Below are 27,465 nucleotides of genomic sequence, written 5' to 3'. Positions count from 1 at the left end.
CTGTCACTGTTTGCAGATGACATGATACTATACATAGAGAATCCTAAAGATGACACCAGAAAACTATTAGAGCTAATCAATGAATTTGGTAAAGTTGCAGGATACAAAATTAATGCACAGAAATCTCTTGCATTCCTATACACTAATGATGAAAAATCTGAAAGAGAAATTAAGGAAACACTCCCATTTACCACTGCAACAAAAAGAATAAAATACCTAGGAATAAACCTATCTAGGGAGACAAAAAACCTGTACGCAGAAAACTATAAGACACTGGTGAAAGAAATTCAAGATGATACCAACAGATGGAGAGATATACCATGTTCTTGGATTGGAAGAATCAATATTGTGAAAATGACCATACTACCCAAAGCAATCTACAGATTTAATGCAATCCCTATCAAATTACCAATGGCAGTTTTTACAGAACTAGAACAAAAAATCTTAAAATTTGTATGGAGACACAAAAGATCCCGAATAGCCAAAGCAGTCTTGAGGGAAAAAAATGGAGCTGGAGAAATAAGACTCCCTGACTTCAGACTATACTAGAAAACTACAGTAATCAAGACAATATGGTACTGGCACGAAAACAGAAATATAGATCAATGGAACAGGATAGAAAGCCCAGAGATAAACCTACACACCTATGGTCAACTTATCTATGACAAAGGAGGCAAGGATGTACAATGGAGGAAAGACAGTCTCTTCAATAAGTGGTGTTGAGAAAACTGGACAGCTACATGTAAAAGAATGAAATTAGAACACTCCCTAACACCATACACAAAAATAAACTCAAAATGGATTAGAGACTTAAATGAAAGACTGGACACTATAAAACTCTTAGAGGAAAACATAGGAAGAACACTCTTTGACATATATCACAGCAAAATATTTTTTGATCCACCTCCTAGAGTAATGGAAATAAAAACAAAAATAAAAAAAATGGGACCTAATGAAACTTAAAAGCTTTTGCACAACAAAGGAAACCATAAACAAGATGAAAAGACAACACTTAGAATGGGAGAAAATATTTGCAAATGAATGATTGGACAAAGGCTTAATCTCCAAAATATATAAACAGCTCATGGAGCTCAATATGAAAAAAACAAACAACCCAATCCAAAAATGGGCAGAAGACCTAAACAGACATTTCTCCAAAGAAGACATACAGATGGCCATGAAGCACATGAAAAGCTTCATGTGAAAAGCACATGAAATTATTAGAGAAATGCAAATAAAAACTACAATGAGGTATCACCTCACACCAGTTAGAATGGGCATCATCAGAAAATCTACAAACAACAAATGCTGGAGAGGGTGTGGAGAAAAGGGAACCCTCTTGCACTGTTGGTGGGAATGTAAATTAATACAGCCACTATGGAGAACAGTATGAATGTTCCTTAAAGAACTAAAAATAGAATTACCATATGACCCAGCAATCCCACCACCGGGCACATACCCAGAGAAAACCATAATTCAAAAAGACACATGCACCCCAACGTTCATTGCAGCACTATTTACAACAGCCAGGTCTTGGAAGCAACCTAAATGCCCATCGACAGACGAATGGATAAAGAAGATATGGTACATATATACAAGGGAATATTATTCAGCCATAAAAAAGAATGAAATTGGGTCATTTGTAGAGATGTGGATGGATCTAGAGACTGTCATACAGAGTGAAGTAAGTCAGAAAGAGAAAAAGAAATATCGCATATTAACGCATATATGCAGAACCTAGAAAAATGGTACAGATGAACTGGTTTGCAGGGCAGAAATTGAGACACAGATGTAGAGAACAAACATGGACACCAAGGGGGGAAAGTGGCGGGGGGGTGGTGGTGGTGGTGTGATGAATTGGGAGATTGGTATTGACATGTATACACTGATGTGTATAAAATGGATGACTAATAAGAAAATAAATAAATAAACATTTAAAAAATAATAATAAAAAGTAAAGTATATAAGCCTTTATATGCCTGGCTTTCAATAACTTCTGTGTTTTTAGCTTGTTGCACAGGATCATGTGTATCACTCATTTCCCCATAGATATAAATTTTGCCTTTTAGCTTTTATATTATAATCATGTGAATTTAAAAAAAAAAGTTTTGTTGCTTTTTCCTTAATAACCACTTACATGTGATTTATTCTTGGTCTACCTCTTATCACATTTGGTTTTGTGATATGAACGATTTTCCGTAGTCATCATTTTTCCCATACTCTTTAATTTTCGTAGCTGTAGAAAAAAGTTCTATAGGACCACATCTAATATAGTATTTGCTATTTTCTTAGTAACTTATTTTGCTTTTTACAAAACGATGTCATAAATGTCAGGAAAATAGTGTATCTTATAGTCCAAAAGACTCAAAAATCCTTCTACCTTTGTAAGCACCTCAACTGTTCCTAGAAATTTGCTGACTCCATTTTCTTGGATAAATCTCTTGTGTTTGAGATTTAAAAACTATTGGCATCTCATTTCTAAAGTAATAGTTCACCTTGGACCTGGTTTTAGAGAATGGTAGGGTTTTTAGAATTGTTTACTTCACTTCCCTTCAATTTACCTGGAATTATAATATTATATATCTTCTCTGTTCATATCCACTAATATGTCCACACACTTTCTGTATCTTCCCTTTTGATTTCACTGATTCTTTTTTTAACATTCTACACTTTCACAGACTTAATAGTATAGTGAAATTAATTCACTTAATTGACTAAATGATGCTATTAAAACATTTCAAAGATGATAAATGTCAAATACATGATCCTAAAACATAACAATTTAACCCAAACATGTTTTTGAGACACTTGTCAAACCACCATGTGGTGATTGGGGCCCCATAATTTTCAGCTTCATACAGTAATAACAGGACGATATGTATTCATTAAAAGACAATTAGAAATCTTCACTTCACTGTTAAGAGGAAGCATGGGGATATGGAGAAGTTAGTCATAACTCCTTTTCAATCCCAGCTCTGCTACTTTATTATCTGACCTCAGACAAGTTTAACTTCTCTGAAACATAAGTTTTCTTTTGTATAAAAAAGGAATATTTCCCAGTGTCTTTTGTAAGGATTAAAAGATACAATATATGCAAAGTATCTGGCAGATCACAGATTTTCAATAAATTGTAGCTATTTTTTTAATCATATTCAGGTATACATCCTTCTTGTGATGGAATGCATCGTGGATATACATTTCATATAGCTTTCCATTCTCTGAGAAAAATTACCACACCCTGCCAGGTAGGAGATATACACAGCTTTGCAGTGTGCTACAGGTATGTGCAGCTTGAAAACAGAAGGGAGTAGATGACATTTTTAAAGATAAAGGCACTACAGAGGCCCTACAGAGGGGCAATTGATAGAATTTTACTTTGTTCTTTCTGTTTGGCTAAATGGTGCCATCAAGTCTGGGACTTTTCCTCAAGGAAATATGAGTCGCTTTTTATGATTTAGGTATGTCCACATAAAGCCACCATTCTCTTCTTAATGAAAGAAAGAATGAAACTTGTTAAATAAAATCAGCTTGTATCAAGTTTGATAATAATTTCACAGTAATGCTACGAGAAAGCAGCACAACTAACCACTGTATCAAATGAGATTTTGTGTTGAGCACTTCTAAAATATTTTCTTCCAGATCCTTCAAAATCTTTTAAATCTTTCTAACCATTGATTCACAAAGATGCACTTCAAGGTTCCATTTAAAAACAGGACAAACTGATGATTTCCTGATGCAGAGAAAAGAACCTTAGAGCTGGAATTAGAGAATTCACATTTGCTTACTAGCTGTGAATTTGAACATATCACATAACTTCAATAAATCTCAGTTTCCTCACTTATAGAATGGCAGTAAGATTTATGTTACAAGGGTTGCTTCAAGATTAAATGAGATAATAGGTCTTCAAAAAATAGACTTCTTTTAATTTACTCCTCTGACTCCACCTCTACTTGGTCTTGAATGAATTGGTTATAATCCAGTTTAGAATCAGCCAACAGAAGTTCTCTGATTCTAAAGTTTTATAATGAGAACTGGATTACCTGATTTTGAGGATTATGCATGGCCTTTCCTCTTCCTCTTCCTTTCTGTTCATCAGTCATTTGCTATACACTAGCACACCAGGGGGCAGGCAGAATAACAGAGAGGACATGGTAGATCACTTATGAAATCTGCTAAATGGATAAATTAAGGAGTAAATGAGGTGAAATCAAATAGTTGGATTATATTTTAAGAGATATAAAGAGAGTCTGGTCAGAGTATAGGAGAATCATGAGGAGCTCTTCAAGTGGGCAGAAAAATGGCATCTGAATTTAATGTAATCAAGGTCACTTAATGAAAAAAAAATTCCAAATTTTAGCTTTAAAATAACAGACTAGAAAAGGATCCTGGGAGTGACTGCTGATCATTTTCCAAAGACAGCCCAGTTTCCTTCTATTGAAAAAAGGCTGCATAGTTTTGAGTATCATCAAAAATAAAGAAAACATAAAGTTATCCCACTCATGAAGAAGGCTGTGGATCCACTGCCCCTAAAATATTTATTCTAGCTCTGTTTGTTCCAACTCCAGAAAGACAGCCAGAGAAAAGAAGCCAAATTGGCAGATGAGAGGAAGACTAGAAAACATTACAATTCTTAGAAAAGAGTCATAGATTCTTAGAATTGGAATTATCCTTAAACATCATAAATACCAATTCCTTACGCTTCCAGAATTCTCCTGATAATCATAAATAGTAATCAAAGGTCTATTATATGCTGGGGACTGACTAGAATCATTCCCTTTTATTGCAGCCTTTGTCCAAACTGTCACCTTAAACAGATCTCAAATACATCCACTTATCTCCACTGCCATCATCTGGCCCGTCATTTTTCTCCCTCGTTTAGTCTACTGCAGTAGCATCCTAACTGGTTACCCTCTTCTACTTCTGCTGCTCACAACCATGTTCAAAGTTCCCAATCCACTGCTACAGAGTGATCTTAAAACACAAATTAAATCATGCCATTGGCTTACTTAGAATACTTCAATGATTCTCCATCTACTTTAGGACCAAGTCCAAAATAATAAACATGGTCCTGAATAATTTGGCTCCTGCCTCCTTCACTAATACCACCTAATACTGCTTTTCCCTTGGTTCACCAAGGTCTATCCACACTGGCTTTCTTTCAGTTCCTCAAAACAGTTAAATGCTTTCCCATTTAGAACCATCACATATAAGAATAACCACCACCACGGCCATTACAGCTAACATTTATCAAGTTTTCACTATGTGACCAGCTCTGTGCTAAGTGCTTTAAGTGCATTATCATGTTTAATCCTCATAAGAAACTCTATGAGGTAGTTATTATTTTCATACTTTTACTGTTGAGAAAACAAATATTTAGAGAAATTAAGTGACTTGTCTAAAGCAAGGCAAGCGGCACAGGTGGGAAGTATGTTATACTGCATATTCCAGGAGGAGTTTTTTCCCCCCCACTCTTCCCAAGCTAACTCATACCATTCTTTACGGTCACAGCTCATACGGCATTTCAAAACAGTCTTCTCTCATCTCCTGATCTAAATTTGGCAACTTTGTCACAGTCTCTTAAAATTTTCATCTAGAGAATGTATTACAGTTTATAATTATATATTTTATGTGATTATTTATTTAATGTCTGTCAAACCTCTGATAGACTACAAAGTTCATGAAGGCAGGGATCAAATGTTCAATGAATGTGCCTGAATATAAATACCTGCTGAACAAATGATTGCAGAAAGTCATCCAAATCTAAGGGTGAGGTGTTGAATCACTCTATGGAAGAGTCTGAGTGTTAGGAATTCTATTAAAATATTCTTGCCTACAAAAAATTCTGTTCCCTTATAAAGTCTATCCCTTATAATGTCTGTTCCCTTATAAGGCCTATATACTGATTTTAATTCTGGTCTCTTGACCAATACTGAAAGAGTATATTCTCTTCCCTTTTACAGCTCTTCAAATGCTTTCAGCCTAGAGAATTAAAGACAGAGAGGGCTGGCAATTAAGTTGGGATAATTCCAGGTTTATTCATAAAAGAATGCTAGAACGTAGAGGATAATTTCTTTGAAATTAGAGATTTAGGGCACATTTATAGAAATTAATTCTTTGCCTATAGTAAGTAAATGCAAGAGGTATATAGACATGAGATGGGACCACTGTGTTTGGAACTCTCTATCACAAATCGGGTTCTAATTTGTATGAATCTAGAAAGGAACAAAACTGGAGGAGGCTATTAAAAGGGAATTAAATGACCATACAAAAAGTTTGGGAAAAATAAAAACTAGCTATGCAATTACAACTAACCTTAGATATCCCCAAATTACAAGACTGACATCATGAAGTGCAATCATATTTTCCCATATCTCTTGAGAGTTTTAACAGAACTCTGGATTAGATGAACTATATTTCTAAGTTTCTGAAATTAACACGATAAAATAGAAGTTGGGAATTATCAAGAGTCAAAAATATTCTTCAGGCATTTTATATATCTTAATTAATTCAATATAACCACTAGAGTTTTTTAAAAGCCTTTATCTCCCATCCTTAATGAGGAAGATAGAACCTCAAAGTTGGAAAGGTCCTTTTGTTTCATAACTTATCTGAACCTCTCTATAAAATCTCGGCCAAGTGGCTTTCAGCTAATATTAAAATATCCCCAGCTATGCTAATTAACTTGATGGAAGTGGGGGGATCCTTTCACAGTATATCTATCTATCTATATATATATGTGTGTATCAAATCATCACATACATTTTAAATATCTTAAATTTTATTTGTCAATTATACCTCAATAAAGCTGGAAAAAAAATCCCCAGCATGGTATAATGCTTTGGATTTTGAGATCTGGATTCTGAGTTTGGAGCTATGGGTTTAAATCTTAGTTCAGCTATTGATCAGCTATGTAACTCTGAACAGGTTACTTACTGTGCTTCAGTTTCCTCATTTCAAAAACTGGAATAACAAAATGTGTCTTTTAAAATTGTTTGAGAATTAAACGAAATTCCGCAATATAAAATATCACATAGCATTATGCCTGGCACACAGCGAATGGTCCATAATTGTTAATTTCCCTCCAATAACAGAAATCTGCTACCTGCCAAAATAGTCCATTTCCTCTTTGGACAGCACCAGTGATGGGCTCCTATACTATGTGGAACCAGTCCAACATTATTAAGCAAATAAAACGTAGAAGTTTGATATGTGTTATTTTAAGAAAAGATGTTCTTCATTGTTATTTTAAGTTTGGCTATAAATTTTAGTTTATATATATTTTTAAGCAATTTGTCACTCAGAAATGGCAGAATTTCATTTCTTTAAATTTTTAAAAATTTGAATGACAGAGAAATACAGATTACATTCATGCTTGATGAGAAACCTTGAATAACTGAATTGATATAAATACTCCATTGAAATTTCCCTTTTGGTTAAAAAAAAGGAAAAAAATATTCATCTTCTAGTGACTCAGGATTAAATGGTATGGCAATAATCTTTTAAGACTAAATGGATCATCTCCCTATTTTTATTGATAATTAGTGACAAAAATTAAGAGTATCAGAAATGTATTGCTGTTTTACTACCAGGCTAGAAAATATATTCAATTATTTAAGCTCACAAAACAATTTTTAAGAAAATTTATTTTTATTTAAGTTGTAAGATAGGTTATAGAAAATTATATTTGCTCATTTAACCTATTAAATAAATATTGTTATTAAACAGTATGACTTTCTTTGTGACAACCCAGCACACTCTGTAGATAAAGTCACTTGCCTTTCATTAATTTAATTCACCACTTTATGTGTTATGTAGGTTCATTTGTTAGAGAATATTGTAGCTGACTTGTCCCATAGAAAAAAAGAAAATTACCCCTAACATACCTGATTCAAATACAACATGAAGCCTCCTACTTCCTCAATAATGTAAATTTAAACAAGCCAAACTTTCGAGGAAAGAAATTATGTTTCCCAATGACTTACCTCATGGTTTACTCCAATCTTTCAAATACAAGGAAAAATATCTTCCACCTATTATAATATTTTATGGTTTGATAATTTGTAGCATTTTAATCATGAAAAACATTACGGTCAAATTTAGTTTGAGATGATCAGAACTAAATGTAAAGACCAAATATTAGATACAAGAATGTTCCTGAGATCACAAATGTAATTTATATTGGATAAAACTATCAGTATCTGTGTTTTCCCTCATTTCTCTTTTGTAGAGTAGGTTTTATTTGTCACATCACCAATGAATTTAAATTTGTAGTGGATAAGTATTTTGTATTCTGAATTTTATAAGCAAAGATCATGCTAACATGATTCCTAAAAATGCTCACAAGATGATTTAAAAGTTGAAGATAAGAGCATAAAATAAGCTTACTGTTTCACCAATCTTCCCAATGTTTCCTTGGTCTCCTACTTCTCCCTGTTAATAAAGAATATAAAGTTGCAAAAATGATTATTTTTCAAACAAGATTACTCTCAATATTGCTCCTGTTTTCATTTTAATGTAATTATCTAGTTATAACCTAGAAAATCACAAAGAAACTTTCAGTTATTCAAAACTCTTGTTACAGTATTTGTATGGAACGTAGTCTTTCCTGTATTTTCATTCAAATACTATTAACTTGTTTTCTTAAATTACATTCTTCTATTTATGACTTTTAATCACTTTTAAAACACTTTTACAAATAAAATTAAAAAAATGAAATATCTACTGAGGTATACTCTATAAATGGCAGAGTGGTAGGCTGCCACTGTAGAAGATACTAAGAAGAATGAAAATAAAGCCCTTGTGCGCAGGAACACTCTCTTTGCTTCATTAGATAAGGTATCTCACAATGCTGAGCAGAACAAGTAGAACAGAACACACACTACAGGTAAGTAGTAAAGGAGTTCCTAGGCGCAGGCACCCTGTGTGCGCGTGCAGCTAGAGCTGGCTTCACTGGAGAAGTAAATGCATGTTCATAATCTTAACTGCAGTTCTGCCGTCCCTAAAGCTCTGAAAACCCAAAGTTTTTCACAACACATTTAGTGGCAAACTTAACCTAACTTGTGTTTATTTGATAATAATGCTTTTACCTGATCTGAGTGGGGCTACTTATAGTCTTGATATAGATTGATTAATCTGAACATCCTTACGTTTCACCATAGAAATATCAATGTGTCTAATTATGGTTGTGCTGTCCCATAGCCTGCTGGCAGTGTTAAGTAAAATACAGTATGTATGTGTGTGTATATATATATATATATTACCTTTTTAAAATCCAAACATTAATGGTTTCAAATAATAAATTATGAAACTGTATTTGAGTTGGGCCCTGAAGAATAGGTGATTTTTACACTGGTGATGAGAAAGAGCCATTTTTAGTGGTGAGGAATGGCATGAGCAAAGGCTGAACAAAAGTACAGATTAATGAAAGTAGAAGATTAAGTTCAGGGTACCACATATAGTTAATCTGACAGGAATGTACATTTTATTTATACCAGAGATAGGAAATTAAACCATCAACTGCTGCTTAAAAATTATTATATTGCAGTGTGGGGTAGTTAAACTCACTGAACAATACTGTAGCCACTCATGATATGTAGCTACTCAGCATTTGAAATTAACTGGTCTGAACTGAAATGTGGTGTAAGAATAATATACACACTATATTTCAAAAACTTTGTATAAAAAATCTCATTAGTAATTTTAATATTGATTACATGTTGAAATGATAATATTCTTATATCTTGGGTTACATAAAATATATTACTGAAGGGCTTCCCTGGTGGCGCAGTGGTTGAGAGTCCGCCTGCCGATGCAGGGGACACGGGTTCGTGCCCCGGTCCGGGAAGATCCCATATGCCGCAGAGCGGCTGGGCTCGTGAGCCATGGCCGCTGAGCCTGCGCGTCCGGAGCCTGTGCTCCGCAACAGGAGAGGCCACAACAGTGAGAGGCCCGTGTACCACAGAAAAATAAAAAAATAAAATAAATAAAAAATATATATATAAAATGAAATTAATCTCTCCTATTTTTCACTTTTTTTTTTTTTTTTTTTTACTGTGGCTCACATCTGTGATTCGTATTACATACTCTATTGGATGGTGCTGATTTTAAGCACTGAAACCTAATATTCATATAGCTAATCAGTTTGAAATAAACTTTCAAAGACTAAAAATTTTCTTTTCTATTTCTGTACGCATTTAGATAAATAGTAAAGAATAAAACATTGTAGTAGTAGGTTGGAAATCCTAGTTTTTGACTGATAGTTCATTAGACAGCTTTTGTAGAAAATAATGTGGCAGGATTTTACGTATATACATACAAATATATACATAATATGTATGTGTATATATACATATATATAATTAATTTTCTTTTATTTTCTCCTCCTTACCCAACGCCCCTCTCAAATTCCAACTAGGGAGATGGACCCTTTGTGATACGTAGTCTTAAGGGAGGTCTGTGTTAACAGGCAGAAAACAAAAGTTGCTTGCAGATTACCCACATTCATGCTTTAGTTTTCAAAGAGCCTGAATGTAGGAGGTGAGTTGTCTTTGAGGGCAAAAAGATACAGAGAGGAATAATTCCCCAGGCCTAGGGAGAGAATAGAGATCCTAGAGTTCTGTGAAAGGCAGTGATCCTTAACCAACCCCCAAGTGCTCCCCCAGAGTGCCAGGTTCCCCTAAGGAAGTGCCAGGTCCTAGTGAACAGCTATGTAATACACCAAGGAAGAAATTTCAGAGACAAGTATGAGGACTGAACATTAAAGAACTTCCTTCACTTCCTAGGTAACACAGATGCCACCTAGATGCTGGTGTAATTCTAGGGAGAAGGCAGGATGTCAATAATGACTGAGATTGGTCTCCTGCCAGTTTGACTGGATGGTAGCTCACAGGTGGATTTCTTAGAGCTATTTGGCTGTACAGGGATTAAATACAGTAAAGGAGAATTAAGCCTTCTATTTATAAATATCGTGCTTCTATTTTCTGGGAGTTTTTCTATGTAACTTGAGAGTCAGGTACACATACTCTCCCAAGATAATTTCAGCAACAGACATGCTGACACAATAAAAAATATTTTAGCTCATATTTCTTTATTAATTGACCTCAAAAAGTGTTGTTTGTTTTTTTCCTTAGTTTCTATATCACAAAAACGAAGAGTTTAAAATAAATAATGAACTCTAGCTTTAGGAAATTTAGCAATAAATCTGTGATGCAATTCAATTTTTCATTGAATTTTAAATTTGTACAAATCACCAATTCTTATAAGTTACTTTCTTTCAGACCTTAATGCTGTACATACAAAGCCACTGCCTTACTTTATATTTGTTGGTGTTACAAAAAAAATCATACAGTACTTGAAAACAAAGCAAGAAAGTAGGTAACACATTTTTTCAATGTCATACAAGTATGAAGAACACCCAATGATTATGCAGGGTATGTGCTTACTTAGACTTACTGTATATTATTGATTAAAGGGCCCAGACTTAGTGGAAGTACACACACACACATAAATTTTTTAAGTGAAGTTATAGTAACTTGTAGATTTCTATCCAGTGGAATAGACAGCCCTCAAAGTTATGGTTTATTGTCCTGTATCTGACTACACATCTGAACATTCCTTTACTAAAATGCATATCCAATTACATAGACATAGTTATAGTCATAGATACTTATAGACATATATACAGATACAGATATAAAGACATATAGCATTTCAAATGCTATTCAATATTTGAACAAGTTTTAACACTTGGTTCCTTCAATTAATGAGTTGAATAAAATCTTTGTCATGTGTTTATTTTATATTGTTACGAAAGTCATAACTTTATCTTTTTGAAAATTATACTTTGTAACTGGTAATAAAGTCAGTTGCTTTACCTTCAGGCCTTCTGGTCCTGATTCACCTGCATACCCCTTTGGACCTGGTTTTCCCTAGAAGAGAACAGGAAAAAAAAAAAGATATGTTTAATCATTCTCATTTTTGAAAGTTTCCTAATTTATGAAATTCAGACTATCCTACGAGATGAAACACTTCAAAATTATTAGATAAATGCATTTCATCAAACTCATTAGCCATTCATTCTACTATGTTTGACTGTCTACTTGCCATGCACAGCTCTAGGATAAGATAATTAAAAAAAATAAGTAAAATACTTAGTATGTTAGGTAGTGGTAAATTTGAAGAACATCAAATTAAGCAGGAAGGGAGATATAAACTGTTGTGGTAGTTTTGTTAAAATTTTTGGTAAGACTGCCAAAAAAGACCTCACTGAGAGGGTGGCAATTGAGTAAAGACTTTTAAAAAGGCACAAGTTACATGGATATTTGAAGGAAGAGCATTCCAAGCAGAGGTGAACAGCATGTGTAAAGGCCCTGAGGCAAGAATGTGCCTGTGTGTTGGAGAAACGATGAAGAGTCAATGCAGCTGGAGACAGTAAGAGAGGAGATGAGTAAGAAGGTGAGGGATAAGAAGGGAATGGGGGATATGAAGCCAGGTCATGAAAGGCCTGGCAGGTTACAGTAAGGGCTTTGGTTTTAACTCTCAGTGGCTTTAACTCTTAGCAGGCTTTGAGAAGAGAAGCACCAGGATCTGTGTTTTAACAGGATCACTCTGATGTAAGAGCAGAAGCAGGGAGTCCAAAGAGGAGTCTACTGCAATAATCCAAGTGAGAGACGATAGTGGCATTATCAGGGTGGGAACAGAGGCGGCTGTGAGAAGTGGTAAGATTCTGTATATAGTTTGAAAGCAGAGCTTCCAGGAATTGTTGATGGGTCATGTGTGGAATGTGAAAGAAAGAGAAGAGTCAAGAATGAACTAAAGAATGAGTTCATTCAGCTTTAACCTGACTAAAGGGCCAAATGAAATGAGGTAGACTGTGGGAGAACAGGTTTGAAGGGTAAATTGAAAGCTTAGCTTTGGACATTTCAGTTTGATAATCTTATTAGACATCTAAGTGGAGAGATCTTGTGGTAGTTAATACAACAGCAGAGCTTAGGGGTAGAAGGTTCTGAACTGAACATACAGTTTTGGAAATCACCAGCATTTTGATGGCATTTAAAGCCATAAGAATGGACCAGCTCATCTAGGCAGTGAGTGTAGATAGCAAAGAGCAGTCCGCAAACCAAGCCCTGGGGTACTCTAAAATTTAGAAGTTGAAGAAATGAGGAAAATATGCAAATCTGCTGCCAGAGAACTAGAAGGAAGATAATACAAGTGAAGAAAGCCTTTCCAGGAGGAGAGTGATCTTGTCGAATCTGAGGGATATAAATATTGAGTAATATGAAGACTGAGAAATGATCACTGAATTCAGCAACATGGAGGTCATTAATGACCTTCATAAGATCAACTGTTTCAGAGTGGTGGGGACAAGAATGGTTTCAGTAGATGGGGTGAGGAGAAAAATTGGAAAAAGCATGTAAATCCAATTCTTTTGAGAAGTTTTCCTGAAAAGGGAAGGAGAGAAAAGTAAAACCTGGAAAGAAAACTGGAGTCAATACAAATTTTGTTTTTGTTTTTAAGCCAGAAGAAATAATAGTATGTTTATATGCTGATAGGATTGATCCATTAAAGAGAACAAAATTAAGATGTAGGAGAGAGTGGGGGAAATTGCTGGATCAATGTTCTTCAGTAGGCAAGATGATGTAGTATGTAGTGAATGAGTGGAAGTTTTGACCTTACCTAGAAAAATGGCCTGTTCATCCACTAACAAGAGAGAAGGCACAGTAAATGGCATAGATACAGGGAGGTGGGATTGAAGTGACGGTAGAAACTTGTGAAAGTTCCCTTCTGATTACTTCAATCTTCTCAGGGAACTAAGATGTGAGGTAAAGGGCTAATAGAGGTAAATGGAGTTGAGGAGAAGTATAAAATAATGATTTAAAAATGTGAAAGTAAATGGCTATAGAAATAGAATTCAGAATGTTATCAAAGGGATAATTACAATGTTTTAAGCATGATGAGTAGGGATATGTGGTGATGAGAGAGATAAGGAGTAATGGAATGGCATTAGAATCAATGAATTGAAATTTCTCTTGGGACGGTTGGATTGGGTTACAAGAAAGAAGGCACCAGAAAGAAAGGGGATGATGGTTGGGGAATGAGAAGTTTAAATTTGAAAATGAAGAGGTTGCTCTTACTGGTAATGACAAGGTCAAGGGTTTCACCATAGCAGTAAGTAGCTGAAGAGAGTAGAGGATAAGTTCCCTGAAGGAGAGAAAGCCAATATCCTGGAGTAATCTACAGGAGGTGGTTTCTAATATCAAACAATTGATGTCTGATTATGCAAGATTTGATTAAGGAGATCACTATACCTCAACCAATGTGTTCTAGGAGTAGAAAAAGTGTGTGGGGAGATTGCTAAAAAGAATACTAATTTATAATATCTACTAGGCATTATATATTTGGATTTTATTACTCCTATTCATTAACAAGTACTCACATATTTTTCTTTCTTAAAATAAAATAAAGCAAAACAAAACAACCCTCTGGCTCTCATTCTGTTTTGACTACTTACAAAAACTTCAGCAACTTAAAATTATATTTAGGACTTCCACCCAAAAAAGTTGTTCTAATTTTGGTCTCTGCCTTGCTTGAAATTGTCTAGTGGTTCCCTACCAAGCACAAAATAGAGCACAGGATAAAAAAAATTATCCTATTATTGTTAAATATCAATTGCTCTCTAATCAATTTGCAGATATAAAAGAAGAAATGTAGTTAAGAGTCTAAATCATTACAGGACTTTGATATTTACAAAATAATTAATAATACATTTTATTCACACTGTCTGGAAAAAGCCTTAGCAGGAATATTTCTTTCATCTTTAATAATGTAATACTCAGGCACTGCAGTATATTAAGAAATAGTTATACATCATTATCTACATTATGGAAAGAATCTCACTGGTATCAGGCATTGGCATATTTATAATCTCTTTGAAATCAAGCGATTCAGAGCATCAGTATTGGAGCCATCGCTTTTGGTCCTGTTTAAGTTCTGTCATATTATGGTTATCTTGAGCATGTTATGCTTAAGCATATAATATTAAAGCCTTATTTTTTTAAATCTAAAAATGCAGTCAATTTCTTGCAGGGTTGGTTTCAGATTAGGGATGATTCCTGTGACAAACTTAGAGCAACACTAGGCCTAAATTAATATTCAACCAATAGTAGCAACAATTAATAACAAATATTATGACCGAGTAGGCAAGAGGTGAACATGGTTTTCCTGTTTTCTAGGGAAGTAAATTTTAAATAAGGCCAATTATGCTGGAGCACAAATAACAATGGTCTTTCCATTATATAACTCACCTCACAAAAAATGAAAAAAAAATAACAAAAACAACTCTTCTTTTTCTTTCAATAAGAGAGTGGCAGTATATGTGCTAGTTAGGTAAAGGTGCAAAAGAAAGAATTACTGTCTCTTTAAATGTAAAAATACTGTAAGAACCTGTACAATATGATGTTCTCAAGTAAAGAGTGAGACGTATTTCATGTGAGTCTAATAATGCCTCTTAAAATGTGTTGCACACAACTTAATTACTTCATGATATTGTAAACTTTTGTCATGCATCCCCAAATTCTTTTTTTTTTTTAACATCTTTATTGGGGTATAATTGCTTTACAATGGTGTGTTAGTTTCTGCTTTATAACAAAGTGAATCAGTTATACATATACATATGTTCCCATATCTCTTTCCTCTTGCGTCTCCCTCCCTCCCACCCTCCCTATCCCACCCCTCCAGGCGGTCACAAAGCACCGAGCCGATATCCCTGTGCCATGCGGCTGCTTCCCACTAGCTATCTACCTTACTACGTTTGTTAGTGTGTATATGCCCATGACTCTCTCTCGCCCTGTCACAGCTTACCCTTCCCCCTCCCCATATCCTCAAGTCCGTTCTCCAGTAGGTCCCAAATTCTTAAAAAATTCATTTTCAGAACTTGAAAATATGAAATTCATGTATTACCACAGAATATTATCGGAAAAAAAAAGTTGGACAGAAAATACGTCTTATTTGCTTTCCATAATTTTACTGACAAACTCAGAAAACAGAAATTTCCAAAATATTACTAAAATGGTTAATGTATTTAGCTTCATATTACATTTTGAGAAACTTTATAAATAAATTGTACAAATTACTAAGACCGTAAGACTGAAGGAACTGAAGGAATAAGTAAATATGTAACAGGCATAATATCGTTTAAAATATCCCTGGAAAATTTTAGTTATAGGTCTATTATATTTGGGGGGATTGTATGGCTATAGTTTGTTATAATCTTGGCTCTTTGCTATAACTTAAAATTTGGTGCCATTAAAAAACATTTACAAAACAGTTGCTTTAAGAGAAGCATGCTTCGAAAATTATTTATATGATACCTACTCTTGGCCCCAGTTCTCCAAAGGATCCAATTAGTCCTTCTTCTCCCTTAAAAAAGAAGATCAGAACATGTCATGGCCTGATAATAAGTATTTAAAGATGTAAACCTTATTCCATTTATCCTGAAATCTGAAGCTCTTTCTGAGATATAATGAAAATAATACTGTGATTTTCTTGTATTTTAGAACTATATCACCCCATAATGTTTAAATTTTTTGTGTGACAACCTCATATCTACATTAAGGGGGATATGTATCGTACTACTGGGTTATTTTTCAATTGGTAGATGATATAAGTTAAATATAGAAAATTGAGGGCAGCTAAGAGTGAAAGTGATTAGGGTATCACAAAAATCAGGATTAGGAATCACTGAGATTGTGAATTATGGACAGCCTTTACCTTCTTGGTCTCAATATCTCTGACATAGAGAGAAACTCAAGTTCTTAATAGATGGAAATCAATACACATTGGTATATTAAAAAATTATTGGTACAGAACATGTTTGCTCTTGGCACATTCTGATACTTAATTCATTCAGCAAATATGTTTTTGAGTCTCAGTTCTGTCTTAAGCCTTAGAGATAAAGGTATATCAGATCTTACTCAAATGGAGCTTAATATCTAGAGTTTCTTTTTTTTTTCTTTCTTTTTTTTTTTTTTTTAGAGTTTCTTTTTGTCTAATTTACAGATCCAATATTTTCGGGATCAAATCAGTTATAATGTCATAAAATATAAAATTTTGTGCATTCTTCTAAGGATTAAATGCTGTATGGGTGGATAGAGAATAGAAAAACTTAAATAATTTTTATACTTTTTCTCTAAGAGAATTAAAAAGTAATAAATGTGTTTATTCTATTTATTGACATATTTTCTAAACATACTGATTTTTTACCTTTAAATAAATAGTTCATATTTACCACATCTGAACATTTACAGACCTCTTTAGAAATCATATATTCTATTTTATTTATTTTAAAACATTTTGCTCAGTCCATAATTCAATTAAAATATAATATATGGGTTAGAAATATAGACACAAATGTTAAATATAAATTCTGGTACATATAAGTGAGATTCTAGGCTCAGATTCTTCGGACATTCCATGGACACCACTACATAAATCACTTAATGAATTCAGAACATTAAAATGATTCCAAATTCCATTCCATAACTGTGAATATAAAATGGTAACTTGAAATCCTCGATGGCAAAAATTGTCCATACTAATGCAAAGTTTTCTTTGAGCAAAAACTGAAGTCCCACAAAAAATAAAAAAGGAAAATCTGAATTAAAAAGTTGCTTAAAGGAACTTCATACCTGAGTTCCTTTGAGACCAGGAGGTCCAGGAGGCCCTCTATTTCCAATGAGTCCCTGTAAAGCAATATAAGGACACACAATAAAATTTTTAGCTCAATTAATACATTTTCAATAGGCATTAATCTCAGATGTGCAATACTATTTGGTACCACTCATTTCCCATTAGGAAGTTATCAAAATGGGATGGGAGGATAGATAAGCAGAAAACTGCCTGCCATCCAAAAAGTTGGAAAATATATGATAAACTTACTTTTAAACAGTATGTTAATGTTCACATAATCTGCTCTGTATGGAGACACCTTTTCATAAAAAGTACTCCTAAATTTAAAGCAATAGGCCCAATTGTTAATCTGATACTAGTACAATAAAAAGATAATAGAGTGTCCACAAAGTCTGAAAACAGATGGAGAAGATATATAGTGTTTTAATATCTGTTAAGAGACTAGCAAAGTCTGGAACACATTATTCATATGAAATGTTCAACTTACTTCCTTTCTTGATGCAGGCTAGTGAAAAGAGAGGAAAATTTGCAGAAGAAAGTAACAATCTGAACATGATTAGGAATTTCAAGATTAAAAGAAAACTTTTGTTAATCTAAATGCATGTTGTTAAAAATCAAATACTCTATTTTTTTAATTTACTTTTTTTTGGCTGTGCCACGCAGCATGTGGGACCTTAGTTCCCTGACTAGGGATCGAACCTGCACCCCCTACAGTGGAAGTGCAGTGTCCTAACCACTAGACCGCCAGGGAAGTCCTCAAATGCTCTTTGAATAACAATTCATCCAAGTAACTAAAACAAAAATCTTCCTATTTCAGAAAACACTGTATATCATCTCTTCAACATGGCAACATTTTTCATTTTGTTCTGTTCCCCTAACTATGCAATGTGTCAAAGTTTTAAGTAAATCTCTTTTAAAAACTACCTTTGCATTATTGCTTTTAGTAAGTCTATAACCATTAAATGGTTTTATCTCATTTTTAACTGTAACAAATAACTATGCCAAGTAGCAGTTCTACCCAGGTGACTGATCTTTAGTTTGGAATGGAGCAGAGTGACAAAACTGCATGAGAATCTTTCCTTCATGATATATCTTGGTCTATCATTGCTGTGTTCTAACACAATCAAAAAATGAAAAACGTCATCGGTTTAAAAGTCTGTAATATATTATCACAGGCTTATTCTGTACATAAGCACCATTCAAGAAACTGCAACAGTTTAGGCAATAACCTAGAAGTTTTGCACAGTTTCTTACTTTTAATAGGAAGAGATGGATTATTGAAATGAGCGTATACTGTTCTATGCAAGTCCAACATATATTCATCTTTTTTCAGGCAAAAGCATCCTAATTTTCCTTAAGGAAACAGTCTTTCCCCATGTGGTTTGAGGGGAGATGACTCTACCCCTGACTAAATTTAAGGGTGGACATGTGACAGGGACCTAAGTCAGCATATTCTACATCCCTAGAAGCAGTGGTTGGTTCAGTAATGAGCCAGAAACCCAAGTTAGTCCAACTAAAGAAAATTTTGGACTACAGTGGAACAACTGGGAAGACAGAATAGCATTAAGGATGATGTAAACCTAAACAGAAGGGAACTATGAAGGGGAGAGAACCTGAGAATGAAATCAATGAATTAACAAATGGAGTGATTGGGTTCTTACGATATTTTTGGGGGTCCTGAGTATAGTTGTGTTTGAATTCCTAAACTTCTCACATATTTATACAATCATATTTTAGTTGAGTTTCCATTACTTACAACTGAAAGAATCCTAATGGATACAATGACTTCTAAATCTTAATATCCAAAATGCTCTTGTAGAACTCTAAGTAATAGGTTTTTAAATGTTTAGACTGAAGGTCAGAATCAGAATGCTGTGATATTTAAATTCCACCACAGGATAGCTAATGTTTAGTTATTTAATTCATGTGTTCATTCATTTTTTTATCTGACATTTTATTAATTTTCTACTATGTGTAAGGCCCAGTAAAAAGTACAACATGAGGCCTGGAGTATACAAATATAAATAAGACACAGTCCCTGTTCTCAATGAATTCATAATTTATTATGGGAGAAGGCAATTTAAAATAAAAATCAGAATACGAGTTGTAACAGAAATAGAAGTATAAGCAAAGTGAAAAGGGGGACTTAGATGAAGAAGCAAAATCTTTTCTGGGAGGATCAGAAATTTTGTAACATGTGAAAATAATTTTGTATTGAATTATGATAGGTTAATAAAACATGTAGTTAAAAATAAGAACACACCAAAAACTTATCAACAATTGCAAGGTCTCAAAAGCCATTGATAAAGGTACAGTTTTAGTTTGGAGCATATGTTTAAGAAACTGGCTTAGCTCCATACCCAGGGTGTAACCAGAAGAGGGGTGAGTTATCTAAGAGAACTAGATTCTGCTATTCCCTCACTGCAGCTATTTACCCTAGGGAAGTGGTACCCTGACTAAAAACCAAAAATAACCCTTTCAGGGAGGCAAATAAGCCCAGGTTCCTTTTTCCTTTCTCTTCCAAGACTACTTTATAATCTTAAAAGAATAAAAGCTGTATTAAGGGGGAAAAAAACTAGTTATATGCTGTTTACATGAAACGCATCCAAAACATAAAAATGAGGAAAGTTAAATTTCAAAGAATGGGAAGAGATATGCAAGTGATTTACCAGCCCCAAAATAGCTGGAGTAATTATATTAACATTAGATCTAATAGGTTTTAAGGTAAAACAGATTATTAGCATTAAGAGGGTCACTCAATAATGATAAAAGGCTATGTTCACTAGGAAGAGAAAAGACAATTTTTATGCATTTAGTAACACAACTTCTAAATATATACATTAAAAACTGATAAGGATAAATTGATAAATCCACTATTAGAGAGGAAATTTTAACACATCTCTGCCAGAAATTAGTAGGTCAAGCAGATAAAAATCAGTAGGAACAGAAAAAACTTAAATAGCAAAATTAATGAACTTGATCTAATGGCCATATATAGAAAACTGAATCCCCAAATTGGAGTTTACACAGTCTTTACAAGCATACATGAAAGATTTATGAAAACTAAAAGATACCCACAAGAAAGGATATCTATCAACAGTTCTATCAATTAAAAAAGTGTAGTATATCTATACAGTGTGTTACTATATAGTGAAAATGAACATGCTGTAATAATATGGATCAACCTAGAATGAGATGAAAAGATAAGATTGAGTGAAAGAAGAAAGTAACTGAAGAATGTATATACAGTAAGTCCCCTATATACGAATGAGTTCTGTTCCGAGAGCACGTTCGTGAGTCCAATTTATTCCTAAGTCCAACGAAGTTAGCCTAGATACCCAGCTAATATAATCGGCTATATATATCACTGCTGCTTTTATGCTTGCTTCTGGACATCCTGGGCTTGAAATAAAGATACTGGACTACTGTACTCTGTACAGTACTGTACAGTATACAAAAGCACAACCACTTGTAGAGGACACACGCACGTGACAATGTACACCAGACACATGAACTAACTTACGTGATTGGACATGCAAATACACATTTCTCATCTTTGAAAGTTTGCAACTTGAAGGTTCATATGTAGGGGACTTACTGTAGTATGATTTTATTTATATGAATCTCAAAAACAAGCAAAATAACAAATATTATCAGTATATACATGGTAAAAGTATGACGAAAACAAGAGAATGGTTAACTGTTAATGCCAGAAGGGAAGAGACAGATATGATTAGTAAGGGATGCACAAGGGGATTCCAATGATCTATTTCTTACCAATAATAGGGTTTGTTTCATTATTATTTTTAAAACTGTGTACATGTTTTATATTTATCATGTTAAACACAAAAAAATTTTTTTTGAGTTTTTAAAGGTTTTCGTCTTTTTTTATTGGGGTATAGTTGCTTTACAATGTTGTGTTAGTTTCTGCTGTACAGCGAAGTGAATCAGCTATATGTATACATATATCCCTTCGTTTTTGGATTTCCTTCCCATTTAGGTCACCACAGAACATTAAGTTCCCTGTGCTATACAGCAGGTTCTCAATAGTTATCTATTTTATATGTATTAGTGTGGTGTCCGTATGTTTGTTCTCTACATCTGTGTCTTTATTTCTGCCTTGCAAACAGGTTCATCTCTACCATATTTCTAGATTCCACATATATGCGTTAATATATGATATTTGTTTTTCTCTTTCTGACTTACTTCACCCTGTATGATATATACAATGGAAACACATAAAAATTTTTAATGTAAAATATATAAAATCTGAAATTGAGTTTGAATTCCAGCTCTGAAGCTTACTAGGGGCATGACCTTAGTATCCTTATCTGTAGAATCATGTTATCATAAGCATTATAAGGTAATAAATTTTATTTGTTACAACAAATAAAATGGTACCTGGAATATAACAGAGACTCAATAAATATTATTTCCTTCTTCTTATTCACTGCACATTGATTAGTGTTTGCAACAGTTTCTGAACTGGTATTTTGCTTTTCTTCCCTATGCATTCCCCAAATTCATTAACAATAATTTACTATTATTATTCTTCCTAAAACATCTCTTTCATCATCTCACTCCTCTCAATATCTTCCACAGAGAAAAAGAGTAGAGCTCTTGTATGCAATTGAAGTTAAGTTGTTATCAGCTTAAAATAGAGCATTGTAACCATAGGCTGTTTTATGTAAGCTCCATGGTAATCACAAAGAAAATACCTATAAAAGATACACAAAAGGAAATCAGGAAGGAATCAAAGCATGTCACTACAAAAAAAAAAAAACAATGAAACATAAAGGAAAATAGCAAGAAATGTAAGAGGGACAAAGAAGTTACAAGACAGAAAGCAATAACAAGTAACAAAATGACTATAGTAAGTCCTTCCTGATCAGTAATTACTTTAAATGTAAATGGATTAAAGTCTGCAATCAAGATTTAAAGTGGCTGAATAAAAAAAAAAATCCATAGTTGTATCTATGAGAGACTAAATTTAGATTTAAGGACATACATAGGATGAAAGCGAAAGGATGGAAAAGATACTCCATGCAAATGATAACCAAAAGAGAGCAGGGGTGTCATACTTACATCAGATAAAACAGACTAAGTCAAAACTATCTCAAGAAACAAATAAGGACATTGAACAATGATAACTTTCTTCATTAATTTGCCAGAAAATATAACTATTATTCATAAATATGCACACAATATCAGAGTACCCAAATATGTTAAGCAAAAACTGACAGAATAGAACAAAGAGAGAGCAACACAATAAATGCAAGAGATTTCAATACCCTACTTTCAATCATTGATACAACAACCAGATAGAAGATCAATAAGGGAACAGAGGATCTGAACAATGGCATTGACCAAATTGACCTAACAGACATATACAGAACAAAGTAGCAGAATACACATTCTTTTCAAGCACACACAAAACATTCTCCAGCATAGCTCACATATTAGGTCACAAAGCGAGTTTTTAACAAATATAAGATTGAAATCATACCAACTATCTTTTCTAACCACAATGGAATCAAACTAGAAATCAATAGTAGAAGGAAAAGTGAAAAATTCACAACTAGGTGAAAATTAAACAACACACTTCTGAAGAACCAAAGACAAAATCAAAATGGAAATTAGAAAATACCTTGAGACAAATAAAAATGAAAACACAACATACCAAAATTTATGGGATGCAGCAAAAGCAATACTAACAGGGAATTTTATGGTGGTAAACATCTACATTATAAAAGGAGAAAGATCTCAAATAAATTACCTAACCTGACACCTCAAGGAACTAGAGAAAGGAGAACAAATTAAGTCCGAAGTTAACATAAGAAATAAAATAATGAAGATTAGAACAGAAATAAGTGAATGAAGAGTAGAAAAACAATAGAAAAAAAATCAACAAAACTAGAAGTTGATTCTTTGAAAAGATCAATAAAATTGATGTCTTTAGCTAGACTAAAGAAAAATAAGATAAGGTTCAAATAAAATCAGAATGAAACAAGGCAAATTAGAACTAATGCCACAGAAATAAAAATGATCACAAGAGACTAATACCAGCAACAAACTGGATAACCTAGAAGAAATAGATAAAATTCCTAGAAACATACAACCTACCAAAACTGAATCATGAAGAAATAGAAAATCTGAACAGATCTATAACTAATAAGGAGATTAAATCAGTAATCAAAAAACTCCTAGTAAATAAAAGTCTAGGACCAGATGACTTCACTGGATAAGTCTACCAAACATTATAAAAAGAATTAATGTAAATCCTTCTGAAACTCTTCCAAAAAACTGAGGAGAAGGGAATACTTCCAAACTCATTTTATGAGGCCAGCATTACCCTGATACCAAAGCCAAATAAAGACACTACAAGAAAATAAAATCACTGGCCAATATCTCTGATGAATATATACGCAAAAGTCCTTGGAAAAACTAGCAATTGGGGGGCAGTCCAAGATGGCATCTCCTCCCATGGACACACCAAATCTACTGCTACATACAAAACAATTACCACTGAAAAAGAACTAGCTAAATAGCTCCTCCAAGACAAAGGATAAAAGAGGCACATTTAAATAGGTAGGAGAGGTAGACATGTAGTTTCACCAAAAAACCCACCTCCATTAAGCAACCCACAATAGGGAGGGCTCTCATGGGTCTGGAGCTACTTCCTGAGATGCAAGGGGCTTGTGTCAAACCTTGATACTGGCACTGAAAAAATGAGTCCCCCAAAACATCTGGCTTTGGAAACCCAATGGGACTCAATCCAGAGGAACTGGGGGGCTGTGAAATCTGAGATACTCCTTTTGAGTGACTCACACATGGTCTCACACTTCCTGAGACTCAGTGTAAAGGCAGTAGTTAGAGAAGTGCCTGGACTATATGTGAAGGAGATTAATTTATTAATCTTAAAGTGACTGCTGGAGGGGCAGGTATGAGTTGGGACTTTGCAGATGGAGGTTCTGGTGAACACCATTTTTGCATTCTCCCTATACCTTGCTAGCACAAGTGGGTGCACAGAGACACAGCCTCCCTAAAGCACAGTATTGTAAGTCAACTATACTTCAATAAAAAAGAGTACATTAAAAGTATCATACACCAAAATCAAGTGGGATTTATCCCAGGGATGCAAAGATGATTCAAAATCTCTGCATCAAATCAAGGTGATACAACACACTAACAAAATAAAAGATAAAAATCATATGACCATCTCAATAGATGTAAAAAAAAGCATTTGACAAAATTAAACATCTACTTATGATTAAAAAGAACCCCTCAACAAAGTGGGTATAGAGGGAATGTACCTCCACATAATAAAGTCTATATATGACAAATCCACAGCGTATATCATATTCAACAATGAAAAGTTGAAAGCTTTTTTTTCAAAGATCAGAAACAATAAAAAGATGTCCACTTTTGCCACTTTTAATCAACATAGAATTGAAAGTCTGAGCCACAGCAATTAGGGGAAGGAAGGAAGGAAGGGAGGAAGGGAGGAAGGGAGGAAGGGAGGGAGGGAGGGAGGGAGGGAGGGAGGGAGGGAGGGAGGAAGGAAGGAAGGAAGGAAGGAAGGAAGGAAGGAAGGAAGGAAGGAAGGAAGGAAGGAAGGGCATCCAAATTAGAAAGAAGTAAAACGGTCACTATTTGCAGATGACACGACACCATATATATAAAACCATAAAGAGTCCACCAAAAAACTGTTAGAAGTAATAGATGGATTGAGTAGAGTTGCAGGATACAAAATCAATACACTGCTGCATTTCTACACATTCATAACCATCAAAAAGTGAAATTAAGAAAACAATCCCATTTACAATTGCACCCAAAAGAATAAAGCACATGGGAGTAAATGTAACCAAGGAGATGAAAGACCTGTACACTGAAAACTATGAGACATTGACGCAAGAAATTAAAAAGTACACAAATAAATGGAAAGATAGTCCACTACAACAGTGGTCCCCAACCTTTTTGGCACCAGGGACCAGTTTCGTGGAAGATAATTTTTCCACGGATAGTGGGGGCAGGGTATGGTTCAGGCAGTAATGCAAACGATGCGGAGTGATGGGAGCAGCAGATGAACCTTTGCTCACTTGCCCGCCCCTCACCTCCTGCTGTGGGGCCCAGTTCCTAACAGGCCCCAAAGGGTACCTGTCCATGGCCTGGGGGTTGGGGACCCCTGCACTATAAAACATTACTGACAGAAATTAAAGAAGACACAAACAATGGAAAGACATCCCATATTCATGAACTGGAAGACTTAATATTCTTAAAATGTCCATACTGCCCAAAGCAATCTACAGATTCATTGCAATCCTTAGCAAGATTCCAATGGAATTTTTTGCAGATAGAGATAAAAAAAGAATTCTACAATTCATATGGAAACAAAAAGGACCCTGACCAAAACAACTTTGAGAAAGAATAACACTTCTTGACTTCAAAACATATTACAAAGCTACAATCATCAAAACAGTTTTGTACCAGCAAAAAGACAGAGATATAGACCAATGGAACACAATAGAAAGCCCAGAAATAAACTGATGCTTATACCATCAAATGGTCTTTGATAAGGGTGCCAAGACTAAACAATGGAGAAAAGGTAGTTTCTTCTACAAATGGTGTTAGGAAAACTGGATATCCACATGCAGAAGAATGAAATTGAACCTCATCTTACACGATACACATAAATCAACTTAAAATACACTTACATCAATGAGCAAATGGATTAAAGACTAGTAATCCCTGAACCATAAAACTCCTAGAAGAAAATATAGGCAGAAATCTCCTTGACATCAGTCTTGGTGATGATTTTTGGATTTGGCACCAAATGCAAAGGCAACAAAAGCAAAAAGAGACTACTGGGACTACATCAAACTAAATGCTTCTGCACAGTAGAGAAAACAATCAACCAAGTGAAAAGACAACCTAAAGAATGGGAGAAAATATTTGCAAACCAAATACCTGACAGGGTTTAATATCTGAAATATATAAGGAACTCCCACTACCCAATAGCAAAAATCAAATAACACAATTAAACTAATGGGCAAAGTACTTGAACACATATTTCTGGAAATAAGATGTACAAATGGCCAAGAGGCACATGAAAAATTGTTCAACATCACTAATCATCAGGGAAATGAAAATCAAAGCCATAATGAGAGACCACCTCACACCTGTTAGGATGGCCATTATAAAACAAACAAACAGAAAATAACAAGTATTGTCAAAGATGTAGAGAAATTTGAAACCTTGTGTACTGTTGATGAGAATGTAAAATGGTACAGCCACTGTGAAAACAGTTCCTCCAAAAATTAAAATAGAACTACCATATGATCCAGCCATCCCACTTCTGGGTATTATACAGAAGAATAAAAAACAGGATTTCAAGAGATATCTGCACTACCATGTTCACACAGGCATTCCTTATTTTATTAAGCTTCACCTTATTGCACTTCACAGATACTGCATTTTTTACAAATTGAAACTTTTTGGCAACCCTGCATTGTCAGATGATGGTTAGCATTTTTTACTAATAAAGTATTTTTTAATTGAGGTATGTACATTTTTTAGACATAATGCTATTGCATACTTAATAGATGACAGTATAGTATAAACATAACTTCTGTATGCATGGGAAACCAAAAAATTTGTGTGACTGGATTTGTTGTGGTATTTACTTTGTTGCAGTGGTCTGGAACTGAAACTGCAAAATCTCCAAGGTATGCCCATAGGTGGAAACAACCTTAATGTTCATTGACAGATGAGTGAATAAAG

At 34.2% G+C, this 27,465-nt stretch overlaps 1 protein-coding gene across 1 annotated transcript in view; it reads right to left on the bottom strand.

Moving 5' to 3' along the window:
* Positions 1 to 27,465, bottom strand: part of COL24A1 (collagen type XXIV alpha 1 chain) — a 430,389-nt gene that overhangs the window by 203,717 nt on the left and 199,207 nt on the right. Inside the window, exons 21-24 of the mRNA XM_022580934.3 lie at positions 17,685 to 17,738; positions 16,372 to 16,416; positions 11,874 to 11,927; positions 8,386 to 8,430 (exon numbers count right to left, since the gene is read on the bottom strand). Of these exons, the coding sequence (XP_022436642.2) occupies positions 8,386 to 8,430; positions 11,874 to 11,927; positions 16,372 to 16,416; positions 17,685 to 17,738 (198 nt within the window). The remainder of the gene's footprint in view (positions 1 to 8,385; positions 8,431 to 11,873; positions 11,928 to 16,371; positions 16,417 to 17,684; positions 17,739 to 27,465) is intronic.

The sequence above is a fragment of the Delphinapterus leucas genome, chromosome 1 (assembly GCF_059928025.1).
Source record: "Delphinapterus leucas isolate spDelLeu-1000000601 "Yukka" chromosome 1, BTC_Dleu_Yukka2, whole genome shotgun sequence".
Taxonomy (NCBI): Eukaryota; Metazoa; Chordata; class Mammalia; order Artiodactyla; family Monodontidae; genus Delphinapterus; species Delphinapterus leucas.
This window is presented reverse-complemented; position numbering and strand designations above follow the sequence as displayed.